We start from the raw sequence: 19,751 nt of genomic DNA, 5'->3' as shown, positions 1-19,751 counted from the left end.
GAGCAGCAGGAACAACTCACACTGCCCTGTTATTTCACTTAAAGGAGGGTTGTTTCTGAAAAACAATAAGGTCTGATTTGTAAGGATATTGTTTTCTTTTTATTCATTAATTATTCTCTGCTCTTGTAGCAGCAGCAAAATGCTCTTTTTTCTTGCCAGAAGCCCCTCTGATTTTGTAGAAAACATATTTCCTCTAATGTTTTGGCTTTCACTAATGTCATGTTTAAAAAACAAAAAAGAGATTTTATGATTTTTTTTTCCGTTGGTGATGTCTATATTTTGTGAATTTTTCCATGATCTATATAAAATAAACATATTCTAAAGGTCGAAGCTAATGAAATCGAGCAGAGACATCAACTAACCTCTCGCCACGACCCAATTTAAAGGAAAAGTTCAGCATCGTCAACCAACTCATGGTCGTCCTACGAGATTCTTCAAGAAGGGTAAAGGATTAGTAATGACGAGATTCCGGGAACATCCTCAAGGACTCTCTCGTCAATGTATGAGTTATACCTATCATATCACAGTGATTCACCGTCTGACTGATAACCTAGCCTCATCCCGTCAACCTTAGCTGCTTATCTAAGGATTAGAAGTCACCAGCCGGGGTGGGATAGTCGGTCGGCAAACCGCGCTGACCGAACCAAATCCGCCCGACCCGAAGTTAATCAAGGGTCAACCAACAAAATCGACCCAGCATAGCCGACCGAGCAGTTCTTGCCCAATCGTAGGCTTATACTTTTACAATAACCCAAATAACTTGTTTACACCCTTATTTAAAGGAAGTGCAATTAAGTAGTTATCCCTCGTCTGTAAATAAAAGCTTATTTTATCAGGAGCGGCTAATCAGCTTACATATTATTGTTCATTCTCTGTGCATTTTACCCCTCTCTCTCTCTCTTATTCCTGTCTTATGTCCTACGTTCTATATTTTGGGCGTGATAAAATCAGAATCAACAAAAAAAATTTTTGGTGGTATGTATGTAAATGCCCTTTATTTTTATAGCATATAATGGATATTAAATCACAAATTTACAAAGTAAAAATTGCATGAATTGACTATTCATAAATCCCGATTAATATATATTAATTTAATTTAAATTTTCCGGAATAAGCACTTCAGTTCTCAATAGGGCTGTCAAAACGGCTCGTTGTTTACGAACAGCTTGTGTTCGGCTCGTTAAGAAGCTCGTGCTCGAATCGTTCGGTAAGTTAACGAGCCGAACACGAACAACACAAATAAATATTTGTTCGTTCGTGTTCGGCTCGTTTTAGCTCGAAATAATACCAATCAATTATATATATATCTTTGATAAGTAGTATTTTTTAAAAATATAATTGACTACAAGGCTACAAAGATTTATAATCAATTAAAAGTATTAATGAAGAAAATATAATAAAATTATTAAATTAGATTCAAATGATGTTTTAAATCTTATCTCAATCCTTAACATTTTATGGCTACGTAATTAGTGTTGTCAAAATAACACTTTGTTCGTGAACAGCTCCTTTTCGGCTCGCTAAGCAAATGAGCCGAACACGAACACACCTTTTTTGATCAAAATATAAACGGAGCCGAACACGAGCGAGCCTTTGACTCGTTTACACCCCTTGTTCTCAAGAAAATGCATATTTACATGGAGAATTTTTTAATTCTTAAGTGCAATGATATATATATAGAAATATTACTGCCGTGAGGAAAAATTCGCCCTGCAAAGCGGCGAGCGGCAATAATTTTGAGGTCACTTTCAAGCATGGAGGCATGGTTGCAATAAAATAATTTAATTTTGTAACGATATGGAATTAAACTTTGGGATATTTACATCCATACCATGCAGTTTTATTTATTTATACATCTAACACCTATGCTTTTATGTTTATATGTACAGCACTTGAATTTTACATATCACGTCAAAGTATCAAAATTGCTAATTAAAAAATTAAAATAAAATGTACATATTCATTTGAGGGCGAAGATAAAGTGCCAAAATGTATAAATTAGAGCTTACAGATGAGAAATACATAAAAATTGTGCAGCATATTTGTAAATCTTTAAATATTTGAGAATATGTAGGACTGCATGATTCATATCATACAATTTTGCATCAGAATTTTTGATGTAATTTTTTTCATCCAAGTGGGTCTAGCTCATGTATTGAAAACATAGTTGGGGGCTTCTAAGGCTCTATTAGGCACAACTGTAGCTTCTTAGTTTTTTTCTCCCAGGAAGCTGCTGCGAGGAAGCTAACTGCTTGTTTTTTGCAGTTGTGTGAAAATAACTGTGAGACAACTGTTTCTGAAAAAAATGATCATCTTGTTCATGTGCAGTATTTATATATATATAAGATAAAATATATTTTTGAGGACCACATAATTTTCAAATCTAACAACTTTATAGTCAAATTAAGCGTATGAGCCCAAGATCACAATTTTGGTATCAACAAGACACATAAATGCTCATAAAACACTATCTTATTAAAATATCGCTCTAGGTTATTCGATGGAGTGATTCAAATTTATGTAATATTTAGAAAGAAAGCTCACGAGAAGATCCAAGCTCTTTAGAATTGCACTCCAGAGCTCCACCACGGCCGAAGAGCCATTGTTGAGCTCGACTATTGTTGAACCACCTTCACCGGCCTTCAGCACCGCCGAACCACTGTCATTCAGCTGCCTACTTAAAATTATTCACATAAAAATATTTAATAATTTAAAAAAGAATAAAAGGCCAAATAATTATTATAAAAATAAAGCTAATAATTCTCTGGATAATAATATCACTCCACAATCTCCCTTTGCCGTCTCTCTCACTCTCCTCCATTTCACCTTTTCCAGAAATGGCTTCCGCCTCTTTGATCCACCGCTCGAATGTTCAAATTTCTCTGAGATACGGCTCGGGAATTTCTAGGGTTCGAACATCTTGGCCGTCTCCAATTCATTTCGCTTCTTCTTCTATCCGCCATGCTGCTTTCTCTTTCACCTCGGATGGTATGCTCGCTTCGAGTTTCTTTGATGCCCTAACATCGTACAAAATCCATCAAATGTGGAATTTATTCTATTCTCTTTGGATCATTTCAGTTGGAAGTCGTTGTCACTGCATTCGGTCTCATCGGATACAATGCTTCAAGAAGGCTGGTGAGAAGGACATCAAACTCGCAGGTTAGGTTAATTATGAAGCCATTAGAGTTAATTTTAGTATTATAGTGGTTCCTTCTGATGTATTTTGTTCCGTATGAGTGTTTCATGTCATGAATTTCTTGATTATTTTAGCTTTTTTGTTTGAGTTTTCGTTATGATTGTGGTAATTTGCATGAGCTATAAGTTTTGACTTTTTGCAATTTATGGGTCTTACCAAAAGATTGAAACCATTACGTGATGTTTACTTGGAGAATAGAGGCTTCTTAATCGTCAAAATTTACCATGGGAGAGACTGAACTGAAGTTCACTTTTTGTTAGGTATGACTCATATATCATAAATGAGACAGATGCTGGAGCGGAGCAGAGCCCACGAGCGGAGTGGAGCGGAAGTATCTGTCCAATCGGGGGAGTTTCATTATGTGGGTTGGGGGTGCGCGGCTAACGCTCCGCGGTTTGGTACATGGGTAATTTAAGTAATTACATATTGTACTATAAGGTTCTTTTTGTAACCCTAGGTGAGCTGAATCTTGTATTCTGTATTTTTTTTTTGAAAATTGAAAAGAAAGTCGTCGTTTTGCTCCCGATGATATATACATCTTTGCCGAACCTCGTAAATCTCTGTGTTCTTTAGGCTTTGTGTCGATTCTTATTTTTCTTCGCCCTAATTTCTCAACAAGCGGTATCAGAGTGAGGTTATAGGGCAGGGAAAAAAATTTTGGCGACTCAGAAATAAAGAAGATTTCGGCAGAGAAGATTGGCGGCTAGGGCGTCAGATTCGACGCAGAAAGGTGCTTCCGTGAATTCAGCCGAGGCAAGCTTCGCGACAGATAAAAGTTCGACGATTTGCGCTAGATCAGGGCTTCGGCGCAGGAACAGCAGGAATTGAGGGTTCACGAAGGTTTGCGACATTTGGTCGCGACGCAGAGTTCGAAGAAAGGCGTCCACACGAAGCAGGCGCGGGGTTGTGAACGAAGGTTTGTTTGAGAGGATTCGACGGGCGGTTGCGGGAAGTAATTTCTTAATTACCTTTGCTAGAGGAGAAATTGCGGTCGAATTCCCGAATTGCTAGAGGCGTAGAGGGAATTCCTTTTCAGGGGCTTCGCATTCTTTTCGTGAAAGGAAGGTTCGGTGCGTTTCTTTGGTGAGAGATTTCCATTTGTTTCCTTGTTGGTTCTTGAAGGCGGAATATTGGTTTCCTGAAGCGGAAGAATTACACGATTTCCGCGATTTCCTTTTGCTGCTGCGGAGAAATTTGGAAAGTGGAGACGAAGCTTTTCTGGAAAGAAAGCAGAGACGAAGCTTTTTTAAGGAGGAAAACAGAGTTTTTCTAGAAGGAAAAATGAGTTTTTCTGGAAAGCAGAGATGAAACTTTTCTGAAAGGAAACGAGAGCTTTTCTTGAAAGTTAAGGAAAAAGATTTATGGGAAAGTTTAATTAAGGAAAATTTAATCAAAGAAAAGTCATTTTTCTTTGAAATTTAATTAAATGAAACTTAATTAAGAAATCTTAATTAAGAGATTATTTAAAATTGTGGCTCAACCCACATTTGTGCATAAGAAATTCAATGATTTATTTCTCTTAGGGGTTGGATATTCGCCAAGCTGGAGATTTGTTAAGTAAGGTTCATAATATCAGAATTTGAAATCTCTTGGAATAAAGAGATATCTTTTAAAATTGAAGAGGAGTGTCTCTTGAAATTTAGTGGGTTGGGGAGAGCGAGGGCGCAACGTAAGCGTGGTGGCCCAACTTACACTGGTGCATAAAAAACTCTATGATGTATTTTCTCCTAAGGGGCTGAATATTTGCTAAGGTGGAGATTTTTTAGACATATGTATTTCTCATAAGGAGCTGAATATTCGCCAAGGTGGAGATTTGCTAGGTATGACTCATATACCATAAATGGGACGAATGCTGAAGCGGAGCAGAGCCCACGAGCGGAGTAAAGCAGAAGAATCTGTCCAATCGGGGGAGTTTCATTATGTGGGTTGGGGGTGTGAGGGCAACACCCCGCGGTTTGGTACAGAGGAAATTTAAGTAATTACATATTGTACTATAGAGTTATATATATGTCATGTCTGTTATCCTAGGTGAGCTGAATCTTATATTTTGTACTCTTTTCTGAATATTGAAAAGGAAGTCGCCGCTCTGCTCTCGATGATGTAGACACCTTTGCCGAACCCCATAATATCTGTGACTTCTTCTGGATTTGTGTCGATTCCTATTTTTTTTCGCCCTAATTTCTCAACACTTTAGAACGTGGTGTATGAATGAAAAAAAAATGGAGAATCTAGGAAGGATAGATTGTGTAATGATTATGTTAAGGGACTGTGGATACATCATAGATTGAAGGTAAAGATAGTGGAGCTGAACTTATGTGGTTTAGATGTGTGAACAGAAGAAAATGCACATATAAAACGGGTATATAATTTTAATATAAAATAATTTGGAAATAAGAGTTGTAGGGCAACAAGGATATAACTTATCCTAAATAATTATGTAGAATGGGTTTAGAATCTCTTGCAGCTCTTAATACGGATTGTGTGGAGTTTGAGGATTTATGAAAATGGATTATGTTGATAGGACAATATGAATATAGAAATTCAAAATAGCAATTGCTTTAGAACCTAGTTTGCTATGTACAAGCACTTTAGGGAGCACTAAACTTACAACTTGTTCTTGCAGGAAAGGGAGGAGAAAATATATATGCAATGAGGAAAGTTTGGTATTGTGACCTAATTGAGAAAAGGGAGGAGAAAATATATATTGATTTGCTAGTTCATAATTATTATCTTCATCTCCCTTATGCCAATTTTAGATTAAAAAAAATATTCTAAAAAATTTTACCATAATTTATTGTTTTTGCATTTCATGGATGGTTGCTTTTGGTCTTTTCTTAAGTTAATTTGCGATGCGTTATAGGGTAATTATTTGTATTTGTTTATGTGAAACCCTTTAAGTAGATTGAAGCACAACTCTTAAAGATTGAGGCGCCTTTTGGTTTAATAATGAAATTTCATTAGAAACTTCAAAGTCGAGCGCTTGTCATGGAGCACTCTTGTTATGGGTGATCCCCCGGGAAGTTACATCGACAGGACAAAACTTTGAGCCCATTTGGCCAAAGCGGACGATGCGCTAATGTGTGAGAGTTCGGGCTATCACAAATGGTATCACAGCATTACATCAGCTGAAAACTAAGTGTCATACAAACCAAAGTGCTGTGCCATGGGAGCCGCTGCTTAAATTCTGGATAGGACAAAGTGCTACATAGTGGGAGCCATATCTTGACTCTGTAAGGTTCACCTTTAGAGTTATATCTGTGTGGTGGATGATTATAGGGTAAGAAAACTGACGAAGACGTCAATTAATTAAGTGGAGGAGATTGTGAAACTCTTAAATAGATTGAAGTCTGAACTCTTAAACATTGAGGCGCCTTTTGGTGTAACAGTGAAATTTCATTAGAAACTTTAAAGTTAAGTTTGTTTGTCATGTAGCACTCCTGAGATAGGTGACCTTCTGAGAAGTTACACCAACAAGACAAAACCGCGAGACCACTTGGCCAACGTGGACAACACATTTATGGGTGAGAGTTCGGGCTGTCACAATTTATTTTATTCTTCTTTTGTGTATAAAGGAAGTAAACTTTTCTTATTAATTAACTCTGTTTTAGGATTTTTTCTTGAAGTTCTATTCAAAGTTGGACATTTAGTTTAGTGATTAGTGATGTGCCTAAAAATGTACTATTTTTTATGTTATATTTTATAATGATATTGCACTTTAAAGGTACATCAAATTGAAGAATTTCGAGTGATTGAAGCAAAATAAACAAAAATGAATCAAAACGAAGCAAACCGAAACAAATCGGGTCGAACCGGGGCACACCGGAGCCATGGACGCTTAAGAGCCCAAAATGGCGCTTAGGCGCCACCAGAGAGGAGGGCGCTTAAGCGCCCAAAATCTGAGCTTAAGCATCAAAAACGATTTTCAACATATCTTCTAGAATATGAAAGATGAAGATCATATCATTCAAATTTAATTTCAAAGTATCGCAACCATGCCAAATGAGTATGACGATAAAATGATAAAAGAGACTTTCTAGAAGGAATTGGGGCGGATATAAGAAGTTTTAAAGAGACACTTGAGACACCATTTGGAAGATTCAATGAATACGAATATTTTTGAAGAGACACTTGCGACACTATTTGGAAGAATCTCTTGATAAATAAAATATTTTTCAAAGGACTCTTGGACTCTTGAACTAATTGGAAGAGGAGAATAAGACTTGGGCGTGAGCCCCAAGTGGGGCGACAAGGTGAGAGAGAAAGAGAGAGAGAGTGAGAATTTCTTCTTTTCTTTTCACTTTGTTCTTGGAGAGGATTGTAAGGAGATTGCGTTTTTTATACGAGAAGAGTTTGATTTTCATTGTATTTTGATTTGAATTTAGTATTTTGTTTGTATGGTTTCAAAGTCTTGTTCAATGTTGTTCGGTTTCAAAGTCTTGTTCAATGAAAAATTTTTGTTGGTTCTTCATGTGTAGTGAGTAGATTTCTTTACTCTTCCCTCTTACAATGAATTAGTATGCATATGTGAGATATAGAATTGAGTAGAGTGAGAATATATTGTGATGATTTTACTTTTTTCTTCATTTACATGTAAACTTGATCAACTTTCCTTTAAAATCTGTTGTGAGAACATGTAAGATCTGTGATGGTGTTGTCTCAATCAACTGTGGTAGAATCACATGAGATTGTATGGATGAGAATGTAGTCCATATGATTGAGTGCAAATAAATAGGGAAATAATATTTAATGAGTATAAAATTAGAGAACTTTAGAGTGACAGAGTAAAGCCTCATAATTTGGTCTATTGTTTTAGGTTTTGATGCTAGATGTTAACCTCCAGGTGGAAGGATAAAAAAAACTCTAAAGTGATAGCTAATATCTTTCTTGCCTAGCCCGTCTTCAGAACTATTCAAACTTTAGATTAACCAATGTTCTTTATAGCATCTCTAGTAAGAGTAAAGAATATAATTGTTCATATTCATATTTGTCACAATCTCTACTTATTTTACTTTTACACATGTTACTAATTTCATTGCATGAGGGAGAGTAGAGAGTACTTTTAATATATTAAATAATATATTAAACCTCACTTTCTGATTTTTACTAAGTATTTTAAAGTACTATTGTAGTGATAATTGTAGGATAAAATTAAACCCAAACTTTTATCGACCTTCCAAGCTAGGACGTGTTATTTTAGACTAGAACATCTCTTGAAAGCCGTCGTGATTAACCTCGATCTCCGTGGGATCGATATTCGGGGCTTAATCAGACAGTCCTATATTACTTAATAACGATATGTATACTTATATAGAATCCCTACAACTTAAAAATATAATTGAAATCTTACTTTGCTTCACTAAGTATTTTAATTTAGGAGTAGAAGTACTATTGTAGTGATAATTGTAGGATAAAATCAAAACTAAATCTTTTCGACCTTTCAAGCTTGGGCGTGTTATTCTAGACTAGAACTTCTCTTGAAAGCTGTCGTGATTAACCTCGATATCCGTAAGATCGATATTCGGGGTTTAATCAGAAAACCCTATATTACTTGATAACGATATGTATACTTGCATAGAATCGCTACCACTTAAAAATATAATTGAAATCTTACTTTTCTTGGGATCAAGTTTTTGACGTCATTGTCGGGGATTAAAATCTTTAAGTAGTGGTGTCAATTTTATAAATTCTTACATATAAAAAATATCGGGATCAATTAGCCATAAATAATTCATCACATAAGAAAGCAATTTCATTTTCTTAGGAAGTAATTCCTTGAAGTTGCTATACTCGAGTTAAATCATTCAGCGTGCTTGCCCTAGTCATTATATTGGTCAGAAATTTATACCCATGGGACATACTTTTATGGAGAGCACGTTGAGAAGCTATGAATTTATATTTATAGATATGTTTAATTTGAGAAAAGAAGTGATAAGCCTAAGAATCCTAAATTATAAGATTTGAAAGAAATTTTGGATCATCAACACGTCACATCAGTTCTATGCTGACATTATTATACCTCTTCTCTGGACAAAACATATTTTATTATGCGTTTTAATCTCTACGTGGTATATATTTCTTGTAATACCATATGCCATCTATCTATATTTGAAGTTGGTTAACAATTTTTGACATCTTTATTTTCCACTAATTTGTCTGCTTGTTATTAATCTTTATTGTTAAGAATTATCACCAAAACATGTCACAGCTGCAGGTTGCTTACTCTGTTTGAAAATAATTTGATGGTCCCATGGATCTGCAGAAGAGTTGCAGTTAGATGGTAATCAATCATGTGATGAAGTCAGTAACATCAAAAATGCTGAATCAGATACTTCTTTAGGTCATCAAAATGGTACTATAAATCGACAAGCATCCATCAGAATTGTCACATTATGTGTAAGTTTCAGTGCCTTTTTGATTGTTGTCATCAAAGTTGCCATTTTTCATGGTGGAGCTAGTTTTTTTATTCTTCTCACCGTCTGGTCAAAATTCAGAATTTTTGGGTGACATTTAAATAGATAGCACTCAATTGCTATGCATTTACATATCTAACATCTAAATTTTGTTTTTTACATATATACCACACAAATCTTTTGTATCTCCTAAAAAATACCATCATTTTAACTTCTAAAAAGTTAAATACACCTTTTCATGCACAGGTAAGGTGGTATGCTTGTAAAAATTGAAGTATAGATTTTAGATATGTAAATATATAAGAATTGGTGGTATGCATGTAAAACTTCCTTTTTTTTTCTCTAGATGATATTGATTGTTTTTTGCAGGTTCTTGCAGCTGTTATATTTGGTATTGTTCTAGGATTAAAGGATGGACTTGACAAGGCATCAGAGTTTTTTGCAGGGTATTGTTTTATTACCTTCTATTCTTGAGATTTTAGTCTCTCTTGGTTTTCCCTAACCGATTTTCACATTTTTCTTTTGTCCTTTAGCAGTGCATGTGTGTTTAAATGGGATATAAAATTACGAAATGCCAAGGATCATGTTGTAGGCTTTCATGTCATTTGTTACCCAACAACTTTGTGTTGCCTTTTTTCATTTATCTTGTCTTTACAATTCTTCAATATTGATTTGTAATGAAACCTAAAATAGGTTCTATATTTTTTTACGCTTCAAAATTTTCTTTGTCTTTTGTATGTTATTTCAGTATTAAAGGTGATTTGTAAAATTTTATTTCAACTCGGTTCTCTCTGCCTTCTCCCCCATTTGGGCGTTATTTTCTTACCTTTCATATTTTTAATTTAAGATTTGCAGCTCTCATTCTTCTTCTTTATTATAGCAATACTCTTGTAATGGCAACTTCGATCTAATTGCATTCTCATTCCTTAGCAGTTATATATTGGAACAAAGTTTATCAGTGGACAATCTCTTTGTCTTTGTCTTGATTTTCAATTACTTCAAAGTACCAATGGAGTATCAGGTATGATGTATACCTTTCTTTTCTTTTTGTAGGGTTATCTGATATAGGGGTGTAAACGAGTCGAGTCGTGCTCAAGCCATCCTCAACTTGCATTTGAGCTTGATTGATTGACTTAGTTCGAGCTAGATCTCGAGCTTAATTCAACTAGTTCAAGACAGCTCACAAGCTGGTTTGTTCATCATTAAAGGGAGAAAATAATATTAATTCAAGCTAGTTTTATAATAAAATGACAAATATAATAAAAATTTAGTACATAATTAATAAGAAATCAGATATAAAATGTACAATATAATTGTTTATGAACATTTTTAATATTTTTAAGATAAAATCTTGAATTTTAATATAATCTGAGTATATTTTATATTAAATATTTTTTAAACGAGTCAGCTTACGAGCTAACTAGTCAAGTTGGATTGACTTGAGCTTGACTTGTTAACTCATAGTGCTCAATTCACGAGCTACTTATTAGAGTCAAGCTGGATTGACTTGAGCTTGACTTGTTAGCTCATCGTGCTCAATTCACGAGCTACTTATTAAGCAGAGTCCGAGCAGGCTCATGAGTCAGCTTGGCTCAATTACACCCAGTGCAAATAGCTCATAAATTTCTATTGTCCGCTTGAATCCAGGGTCGGGTGCTTTCATATGGTATTGTTGGTGCAATATTATTTCGTGCTATAATTATCTTGTTAGGAACTGCCTCTATTCAGGTTCCTATTTCATAATGAAATTATATTTCTTTTTGTGGATTCATCACTAATTTCACACTATTGCTTTTGATCTTGTTATCATACTAATGGACATTATACTGTAGAGATTTGAGGCGGTAAATTTACTGCTGGCCTTGATTCTTCTGTTCTCATCATATAAGGTAATTTTACTGGTTAAGGTTTATGAATATAATTGAAATGTATGCAGCATGGAAGCCATATTAATGAAATTCCATTTGATACTTGTAAATTAAGGGCTTGTTTGGGATCATTTTTTTCTTGATTTTAAAAACATGTTTGGTTAGTGCATTTTTTACATGTTTTTATTTTTTATTTTAAAATATAAATGAGTTTATTTTAAAAAAACACTGAAAATATTTAAAGCAATGCTTTAAGTATTTTAAAAAATAACTAAACATGCTATAATGTACCCACCATGTTTTGTTTCAATTAGAAACATTAAAAATAAGTTCGAAGTGAACCCAAATACCCCTAATTGTTTCATATCATATTGTTGGTATTGCTATGATTAATCTAAAAGGCTACATATTATATAGTAATTCATGCTTTAAGCTATATATGGGATTGTGAATCCAGTTTTCCACCATATCTTCATTAAAATTAGCTTAATTTTTGTTTTCTGTGATGAAGTATGTTTCACCGTAGTCAAAGACTCCAATGCCATAGGAAACCACTTGAATTGGATGGGCAACTACCACTTAGACAGATTAAATTTACTAATTTTTAGCTTTATGTATCACTGCTTTACTAATTTTTAGCTTTATGGGGTTCCTAATTTTTTATCATGTTTATTTTCTAATATATAATTGAAAGCATTAATTTTTATCTATATTGCCATCGCAATTTACAGTGTACAGATTAAGGTTTGGAGATTTTAGAGTATATTTTTTTTCATTTTCTTTATTCAAACAGTTGTTTTCTGCTAAAGAGGAAGATACTGACCTTGCTGATAACTTCATTGTTAGAACATGCCAGAGGTTTATCCCTGTTACGGGTACTTAACTGCAACCATAATAAATTATTTTACGACTCTATGTTTCAACATTAAATTTTTTTTTATGCATCTTCTTTAGTCTTATCTAAACTTTTTGTATCCAGCTTTATCAGTCGATTTTTTTCTTATTTCTTGCAATTGCTATGTGACTCTAGTTACGAAAATCTTCCTTGCACAACTTTAATGCATGCTACTTAAAGTCTCTCGCTCACAGTCAAATTCCTTTTAGATTTATTCTCTTGAACAGTCCTATTAGTACATATGTTTCCCTCTACTGTACATGCATGAAACTCTCCAAAGACCATTTTTAATCCTGGTGAACAGTGTCAATATAGTCCCATGACTCTTTGTAGGCGGTTATTTTAGTCACAGAGTTTATCAAAATATCAATCCATAGACTCTTTTATTATGTGCTTAAATAGTTCCCACAAAGGACTATTTCATCCCCAATTTAAAGAATATGGGGACCAATTTGGCACTTTTTAAATTCTAGGACTAAAACGGCCCATGCAAATAATCAAGGGACTATTTAGTCTCTTCACTCTTTAATCATGTTATCTTCACTAAGTATAGTTTCCATAATATCCCTGATATAACCATTTTTCTTTATATCGGTTCTAATTTCATCACACATCCTTATTAAAGCCGTCATTCATATATTATCTTCTAAACATTACGTGTGTTATTATAATTTGTTACTTAAAAAATGTCCAACTTTTCAAAACTATCATTTCTTAATAGCATAAATCAAGTATTTTTGCTTGATTCCTCTAATACTTAATTGTTTTTGTTATATTTTGGCACATCTCAACTGATATTATCATAGTCTTGGCTTTTATATCAGTTAACGAGAAAATATTCACAATTTTTTTACTTGCAGCTTGATTAGTTTTGTGTGTGCATTATAGTCCCATTTTATGTTCCTAGAAGCAGGAATAATGAGGTAATAACTTTTATGAACTTTATGACTTTTAAACTCCTAACTTCAAATTTATTCTTCTTTTAGGTCATTATGATGGTGATCGGTTCTTAACCATTGAAGATGGTGTTTGGAAAGTAAGTCCTAAGCTTATGCGTTTGAGTTTGGATTCTAATTTTTAAGTAGGGGCATTTACATACATACCTCCCAATGCTCATATATTTACATATCTAACACCTATACTTCAGTTTTTACATTTATACTACCCAAATATTTCAAATCACATAAAAAATAGCACCATGTTAACTTTAAAAATGTGAAATACATCTTCTTATGCATAGGTAATGTGGCATGCAAGTAAAAATGTAAATACATAAGAATTGAGTGGTATGTATGTAAATCATCCTCTAAAATATTATTTTTCTGCCATTGTGTTCAATTCGAGTTACAAGACCTATTAGCTTGGCTCCTTTGTAGCAGATTGCTCTCATTTATTAATCTGCTCTATTCCTATTTTACAGGCTACACCGCTACTTCTCACTGTTGCTGTCATTGAGCTTAGTGATATTGCCTTTGCTGTACGTTATTGAGATCATTTTTCCTTATATCATGCTGGTTTCTTATGATAAATGAAGTGGATTTGGATAAATTTTATCTTTTTTCTTTTCAGGTTGATTCAATTCCAGCAGTTTTTGGGGTTACAAGGGATCCATTCATAGTCTTTTCTTCAAATCTGTTTGCTATTTCAGGTAATTTTGTTTATGTGGATTGGGGAAGAATGGCTCTTCAACTCATATCGTGGAAAATATTTAATGATGAGGCATTTCTCTGTTAAGCTGCTTTTAGATCCTTTATTCAAAAGAGATTATATGTTGACCCATGCATTATTTCATTTATAATGCTCCCTTACATTCCTGTGGAAGTTATGGAAACAAAATTTACTATTATTAGTGTGTTTCTTCAGGTGGTTGGGATTGAAAATCTTTTAAGAAACATGCATGAACTAGAAATCTTGATTTCAGTAATTTGTATTTATTTTCCTAAAAGTTAGATAATATTTTTTACTATATAGTAGTTATGTGGTAGAAGTCATTTTGATGTATCCATGAGGTGCCTTAGAGAAACCCTAAATTGGCGTGAGTTTTAGGGTTGAACAAAGTTGACTTGAAGATTATGTCACACTTAAAGGTTAGGTAGTTTGATTGACTTTATTTATTGATTCTTGCATTAAAATTTACAAATTAATCACTCAAGTGATCTTTTGGAATTACTAAACTGATGCATTTACGTGCCATGATCAGACTATTGAGAATTTGACAAAATGAAAAATATGGGTTGGGATATTACCATGAATTTTTATATTTGAGTGAGAAAATGAAAAAATGAGGGAAAGTGATTTGTGAACGGCAAGTTTCGGATGGTCTATATGTAATTGGCCCTTGATTATTTGGTTTATGAGAGTAAGTAGGTTTCTATTTTGGGAAAGAGAAGGACCTAAAGGGAGATTGTTGACTAATGGACTTGTAGGAATTTGACCGAGCTCGAAGTTTGAATAAAATGTGAATATAGTTTGGACACGAGGTATGTGCATTTGATTAGAACTCGGTCCTGAATTTGATGAAAGACAAGACTTACATCTTTGTGTTTTGTAGAAAGTCCCAAAAAGCTTGAGATTTATGTATTTGATCGAGCTCAAATTGACTTTGTGATTTCTTTATGTGTATTCATTTGTTGATGTTGATGTTTATGTAGTATTTATGGAGATTTGGCATAGTTTTGTGACAATGACAGGACTTATAAACTTTGGATTTTTGGGAGGCCTACTTATGGTTTTTTTGCTCGAGGCTTTTACATACATAGCATGTAATTTTTATGTTTTTACGTATCTCACTCTTAAACTTTCATATTTACACATATAGCACTCAAATCCTCAATATCACCCAAAAAATAGCACCATTGTTACCTTTTAAAGGTGAAATGCACCTTTTCTTGCCTGGGTTTAAAGTAGCATAGTGCTATGTAAATAAATATGAAAGTTTTGGTGTGAGATATATAAATACATATGAATTTTCTGCTACGTATGTAAATTTCCCTTTTTGCTTTAATTTTGAAGAAGCTCATATGTCGGCTTTATAATCTCATCTTATAGGCAAGGCAACTTGGGTCATTATGTTATTAATTTTTTATTGTTGATTAGGCATTTATTTATTAATTATGCCTCAAAATTGATGCAATTTTGATGATGATTTAATCAGATTACTTTGGTATACCCTAACTTAGAACTTCCGATTCCGGGACGCAATATCATGATTCACATGCATGAAGTTGATTGACTTCCAAATTATCAACCTTATTTTAACCACATTAATGTTATAAGAGATTTGATTTTGCTTATGTAGAAATTCATTTAATTATTGTTGTTAATCGACTGGAATTTTATTACTTAATAATATGTTACTTTATCTTGATAACATCATCATGTTTGTATGTGATATGTTGAGATAACCTAAGACTCTGATGTCAAATTGATGTAGGATGACTTAGGGTATGCTTCCATGGAAAGGAAAATTGATGATTTACAAATCATATATCATTAATTAACTCAACAAGTTACATTCTTCAAATTAAAGCTTATATTATAGGAGTTGAAGACAAATTGTTAATAAAATGATCGAAAATATACTAAAATTCCATGAGAAATTAAAAACAATTAAGTTAATGAGCAAATTGAATTAATTTTTAGGGATCAAATTGACATGCACTTCTTGTCATATCATCACAAATCGGATAGCTCTGGATTGATTCATCAGCGGGAGCTGCTTTAGACAGGTTGAACTAAAGAAAAGTGACGTCGACTCAGGACTTCGGATGCCGAACACATCACTAAACATCATGGAAGTCGAGCAGAGAGCTAGAGGCCAAGTGCCATAGGCCGAGCGTTAGAAGTCGATTGCCCGAAGCGGAATGAGTGAAGATTGAGAACCCGGGCCTTCATGCATTTGAAATCTTAGCAGAAAGTTGACTTCTCCAAGACCACAAATTTTGATAGAAGAATGATTATTAAAGTCAAGATGTACACTCTTAGCGTCCTAAGAAAAGATAGGTCTAAATATGTCATTTTATAAGGGTCAATCATTATAAATAGAGAGCATTAAATGTAAAACAGTGTCTTTTTTGGATCACCAATTAGGGTTCATTTTCTTGACCCTAAATCTCTTTGTTAAAGAGAGTTCTTCCTATCATCATCCTCGTCTAGAACTTTCTCTCCTCAGTTTCGTCTCTTTTTCTCTCTCTTTGCTTATCCTCTATTCCTTGGGTCCTATGAAAAGATAGGTCTAAATATGTCATTTTATAAGGGTCAATCATTATAAATAAAGAGCATTAAATGTAAAACAGGGTCTTTTTTGGATCACCAATTAGGGTTCATTTTCTTGACCCTAAATCTCTTTGTTAAAGAGAGTTCTTCCTATCATCATCCTCGTCTAGATATTTCTCTCCTCAGTTTCGTCTCTTTTTCTCTCTCTTTGCTTATCCTCTATTCCTTGGGTGTGATTCGAGTACAAATATGGGCTCAACAAACATTAATTTTACTTTAAATATATTCTCAATTAATCTGAAATCTCCAATTCAGCAGACACCATATAAAATTTGACTATCTCCAGTGCTTAATTGTCAAACCTATCAAGCCAGTGCTGACTGTATGTTGGTGAAAGTCAATGTTTACGTTCTCTCTATATTTGAATCAAGTTTCTCCGTTGTTATATGCTAAACTTTATGCAGGTTTGCGATCAATTTATGCTCTTATTTCCGTGAGCATGTCGGAGCTGAAATATTTGCAGGTGAAACATTACCCTTTTTTTCATTTTTTGGGAGGATTTACATACTTACCACTCAATTCCTATGTATTTACATATCTAACACCTAAAAAGGTTTTTTTTTTTTAATCTTTGCAGCCGGCCATAGGGGTCGTGTTGGGGTTCATAGGAGCAAAGATGATTTTTGATTTCTTTGGTGGGTATCAAATTAGCTTTGACATCATTTTATTCTTATATAAGAAGATTTACATACACTTCACACAATTCCTAGGTATTTACATATCTAAACATCAAAAATTTTATATTTATATTATATCTCTTTACTTATGCATGAAAATACGTGTTTTAGTGATAGTGATGTGATATGAAAGATTGAGTATTATAAATGTAAATAGGGGCATTTAGGGGGTGTTTGGTAGTACTTTTGAATTGGATTTATTACGGCGGATTTACAAAATTTTGGATTTAAGGGTCAAAATTTTGCCTTTGATTCAATTTAATTTCGGATTTTATAAATTAGATTTAACAAATTTAAACTAAATTAGTCTTGCAGCCAAACAACCCATTTAAGTACATATCCCACAATTTTTATGTATTTACATATCTAACATTTAAATTTTGTATTTACATGCATAATGCTCAAATCTTTAAAATTTTATCAAACATATCACCATCAATAACTCTTTGAAAGTGAAATGCACATTTTCATGCGTCGGTTTCTGGTACTAAAATGTTATATAAGTATAGATATCAAATTTTAAATATTAGATATATAAATATATAAGAATTGTGTGCATGTATGTAAATTTCCCATGTAGAAGTTAAGAATTGTGTCAGTATGTATGTAAAAGCCCCTCTTATATATTTTTGTAAATTACATTTCTATGCTTTTAAACACTTTAATTTATTATATATGTGCCCATAATCCCTCTTTTTCTCAGGCTATCACATAACAACTGAGGTTTCTCTGGGCTTTGTTGCTGCTAGCATCAGTTCAGCAGTTCTGTTGAGTATTCTTGAAAAATCCAACTCTGAGTAGGAAACTTGTAAGTTCTTCAGATTCTGTGTTCTTCAATCTATTCCTTGTTGTTGTACAAAATTTGTTCTTTGTTTAATGTATTAAATTTTGATAAATAAGAATTTGTAATTTGTTACAGTTTTTTAAATGTTTTTGTTTTGTTTTTTATGTTGGAGAAATAATTCAGTTTTAATTGGGTTTAATTATTTTTGCATTTGATGTTATTGATTTAAATATCTAATGTTGCAAACAACTCACGTTCGGCTCATTCGGTAAGTAAAGGAGTTGAACATGATTTTTTTTAAACTCGAATAATAAACGAGCAAAACACGAACAACTCTTTGTTCAATCATGTTCATCTCATTTTAGCTCGAAATAAAAGAATCATATAATTATTTATATAAATAATATATTTTATATATTATTTATATAATAATATAATATACATGAGTTTAAATCATAACAGATTGTGTGATAATGTGGTTATGTCATTTTTGCAGAGATTTAGTCGAAATTTGAATCTAACATTCTACATCTATTTTTTTTCAATTAATTTTAACGAGTCAATTTCGAGTTGAACACGAACAAGATGAACACGAACAAGAATATTTATTTAAATCGAGTCGAACACTAACACATTATTCACGAGCCAACTTCGAACGAACAAAACCCAACTCGAGCTCGCTTACAATCCTATTATTAGTCACGTAATATGATTCATAGATTCTATACATGTTTACAAACACTTTGATGGGATCATAGTGCTGTAATAGATTTTTAATCATCAACATTTACATTTCACGCAATTCTTATATATTTACATATCTAACTAAACATTTATAATTATATGCATAACTCAAAATTTTGACATCACCTCCAAAATATGATTTTCACTAGCTTTTAGAACTGAAGTACGCATTTTAATGTATAAATTTCTAATATCAAGATGTTCCAAAATGTAAATATGAAAATTATCTGTGTTAAATGTGTAAATGCATAAAGAATTGCGTGGAATCATGAAATGCACGTAAATTCTCCTAAACTTCAATATACTTTAAAAATCAAACAAACAAAAATTTTCTGCTCCAAATATTATAAATATAAATATCAATTTCGGGTGTTAGCCATGTAAATACAAAAGAATGGTGTGGTATGGATGTAAATTTTCCAAAAAACAAACAAATCAATTACGAACAACTTAATATTCCACCTGCTACTAGGGGTGTAAACGAGCCATGCTCAGCTCGTGTTCGGCTCGTTTATATTTCGAGCTCAAAAAGTGTGTTCGTGTTCGACTCATTTGCTTAACGAGCCGAACACGAGCTGTTCACGAATAGAGTCCCTTTAACAATCCTAATTATGTAGCCATAAGACAATAAGAGTTTTGAGTAAGATTTAAAAATTATTATTTATATCAAAACATCATTTGAATCTAATTTAATAATTTTTATTATATTTTCTTAATTAATATTTTAATTAATTATAAATCTTTGTACCCTTGCAGTCAATTAGATTTTTTTAATGAGTAGTATTTGGAGCCGAACAAGAACGAACACATCTTAATTCGTGTTTCGGCTCGTTAACTTATCGAACGAAATTAACGACGAGCTTCTTAACGAGTCGAACACGAGCTGTTCGCGAACAACGAGC

The 19,751-nt window shown here is 33.2% G+C and overlaps 2 protein-coding genes across 3 annotated transcripts in view; both read left to right on the top strand.

The window, feature by feature from the left end:
• LOC110028064 (probable protein phosphatase 2C 60) overlaps nt 1–179 on the top strand; it is a 4,589-nt gene extending 4,410 nt beyond the window's left edge. The window contains exon 5 of the mRNA XM_020729765.1: nt 130–179. Within this exon, the coding sequence (XP_020585424.1) occupies nt 130–179 (50 nt within the window). The remainder of the gene's footprint in view (nt 1–129) is intronic.
• Nucleotides 180–2,776: 2,597 nt separating this feature from the next.
• On the top strand, nt 2,777–18,208 carry LOC110028075 (thylakoid membrane protein TERC, chloroplastic). Of its 2 annotated transcripts, none has more exons than XM_020729789.1 (14): nt 2,777–2,988; nt 3,079–3,159; nt 9,456–9,589; nt 9,976–10,052; nt 10,540–10,627; nt 11,254–11,334; nt 11,439–11,495; nt 12,268–12,349; nt 13,356–13,405; nt 13,790–13,846; nt 13,939–14,017; nt 17,049–17,107; nt 17,222–17,279; nt 18,025–18,208. In XM_020729789.1, exons 1-14 carry the CDS (start codon nt 2,838–2,840, stop codon nt 18,120–18,122), a joined length of 1,152 nt encoding a protein of 383 aa, XP_020585448.1. In that variant the 5' UTR covers nt 2,777–2,837; the 3' UTR covers nt 18,123–18,208. The 2 variants fall into 2 exon arrangements, with proteins under 2 accessions (XP_020585448.1, XP_020585447.1); XM_020729788.1 differs by having other exon boundaries at nt 10,537–10,627.
• Nucleotides 18,209–19,751: the final 1,543 nt, after the last annotated feature.

Source organism: Phalaenopsis equestris, unplaced genomic scaffold (assembly GCF_001263595.1).
Source record: "Phalaenopsis equestris unplaced genomic scaffold, ASM126359v1 Scaffold000488, whole genome shotgun sequence".
Taxonomy (NCBI): Eukaryota; Viridiplantae; Streptophyta; class Magnoliopsida; order Asparagales; family Orchidaceae; genus Phalaenopsis; species Phalaenopsis equestris.
This window is presented reverse-complemented; position numbering and strand designations above follow the sequence as displayed.

Excerpts from the sequence above, each read along its gene's own strand:
- LOC110028075 (XM_020729788.1), top strand. The coding sequence starts at position 2,838 with ATGGCTTCCGCCTCTTTGATCCACCGCTCGAATGTTCAAATTTCTCTG. Across the intron at positions 3,160-9,455 it reads GAAGGACATCAAACTCGCAG|AAGAGTTGCAGTTAGATGGT; the intron begins GTTAGGTTAATT and ends ATGGATCTGCAG. Across the intron at positions 13,406-13,789 it reads TTGAAGATGGTGTTTGGAAA|GCTACACCGCTACTTCTCAC; the intron begins GTAAGTCCTAAG and ends CCTATTTTACAG.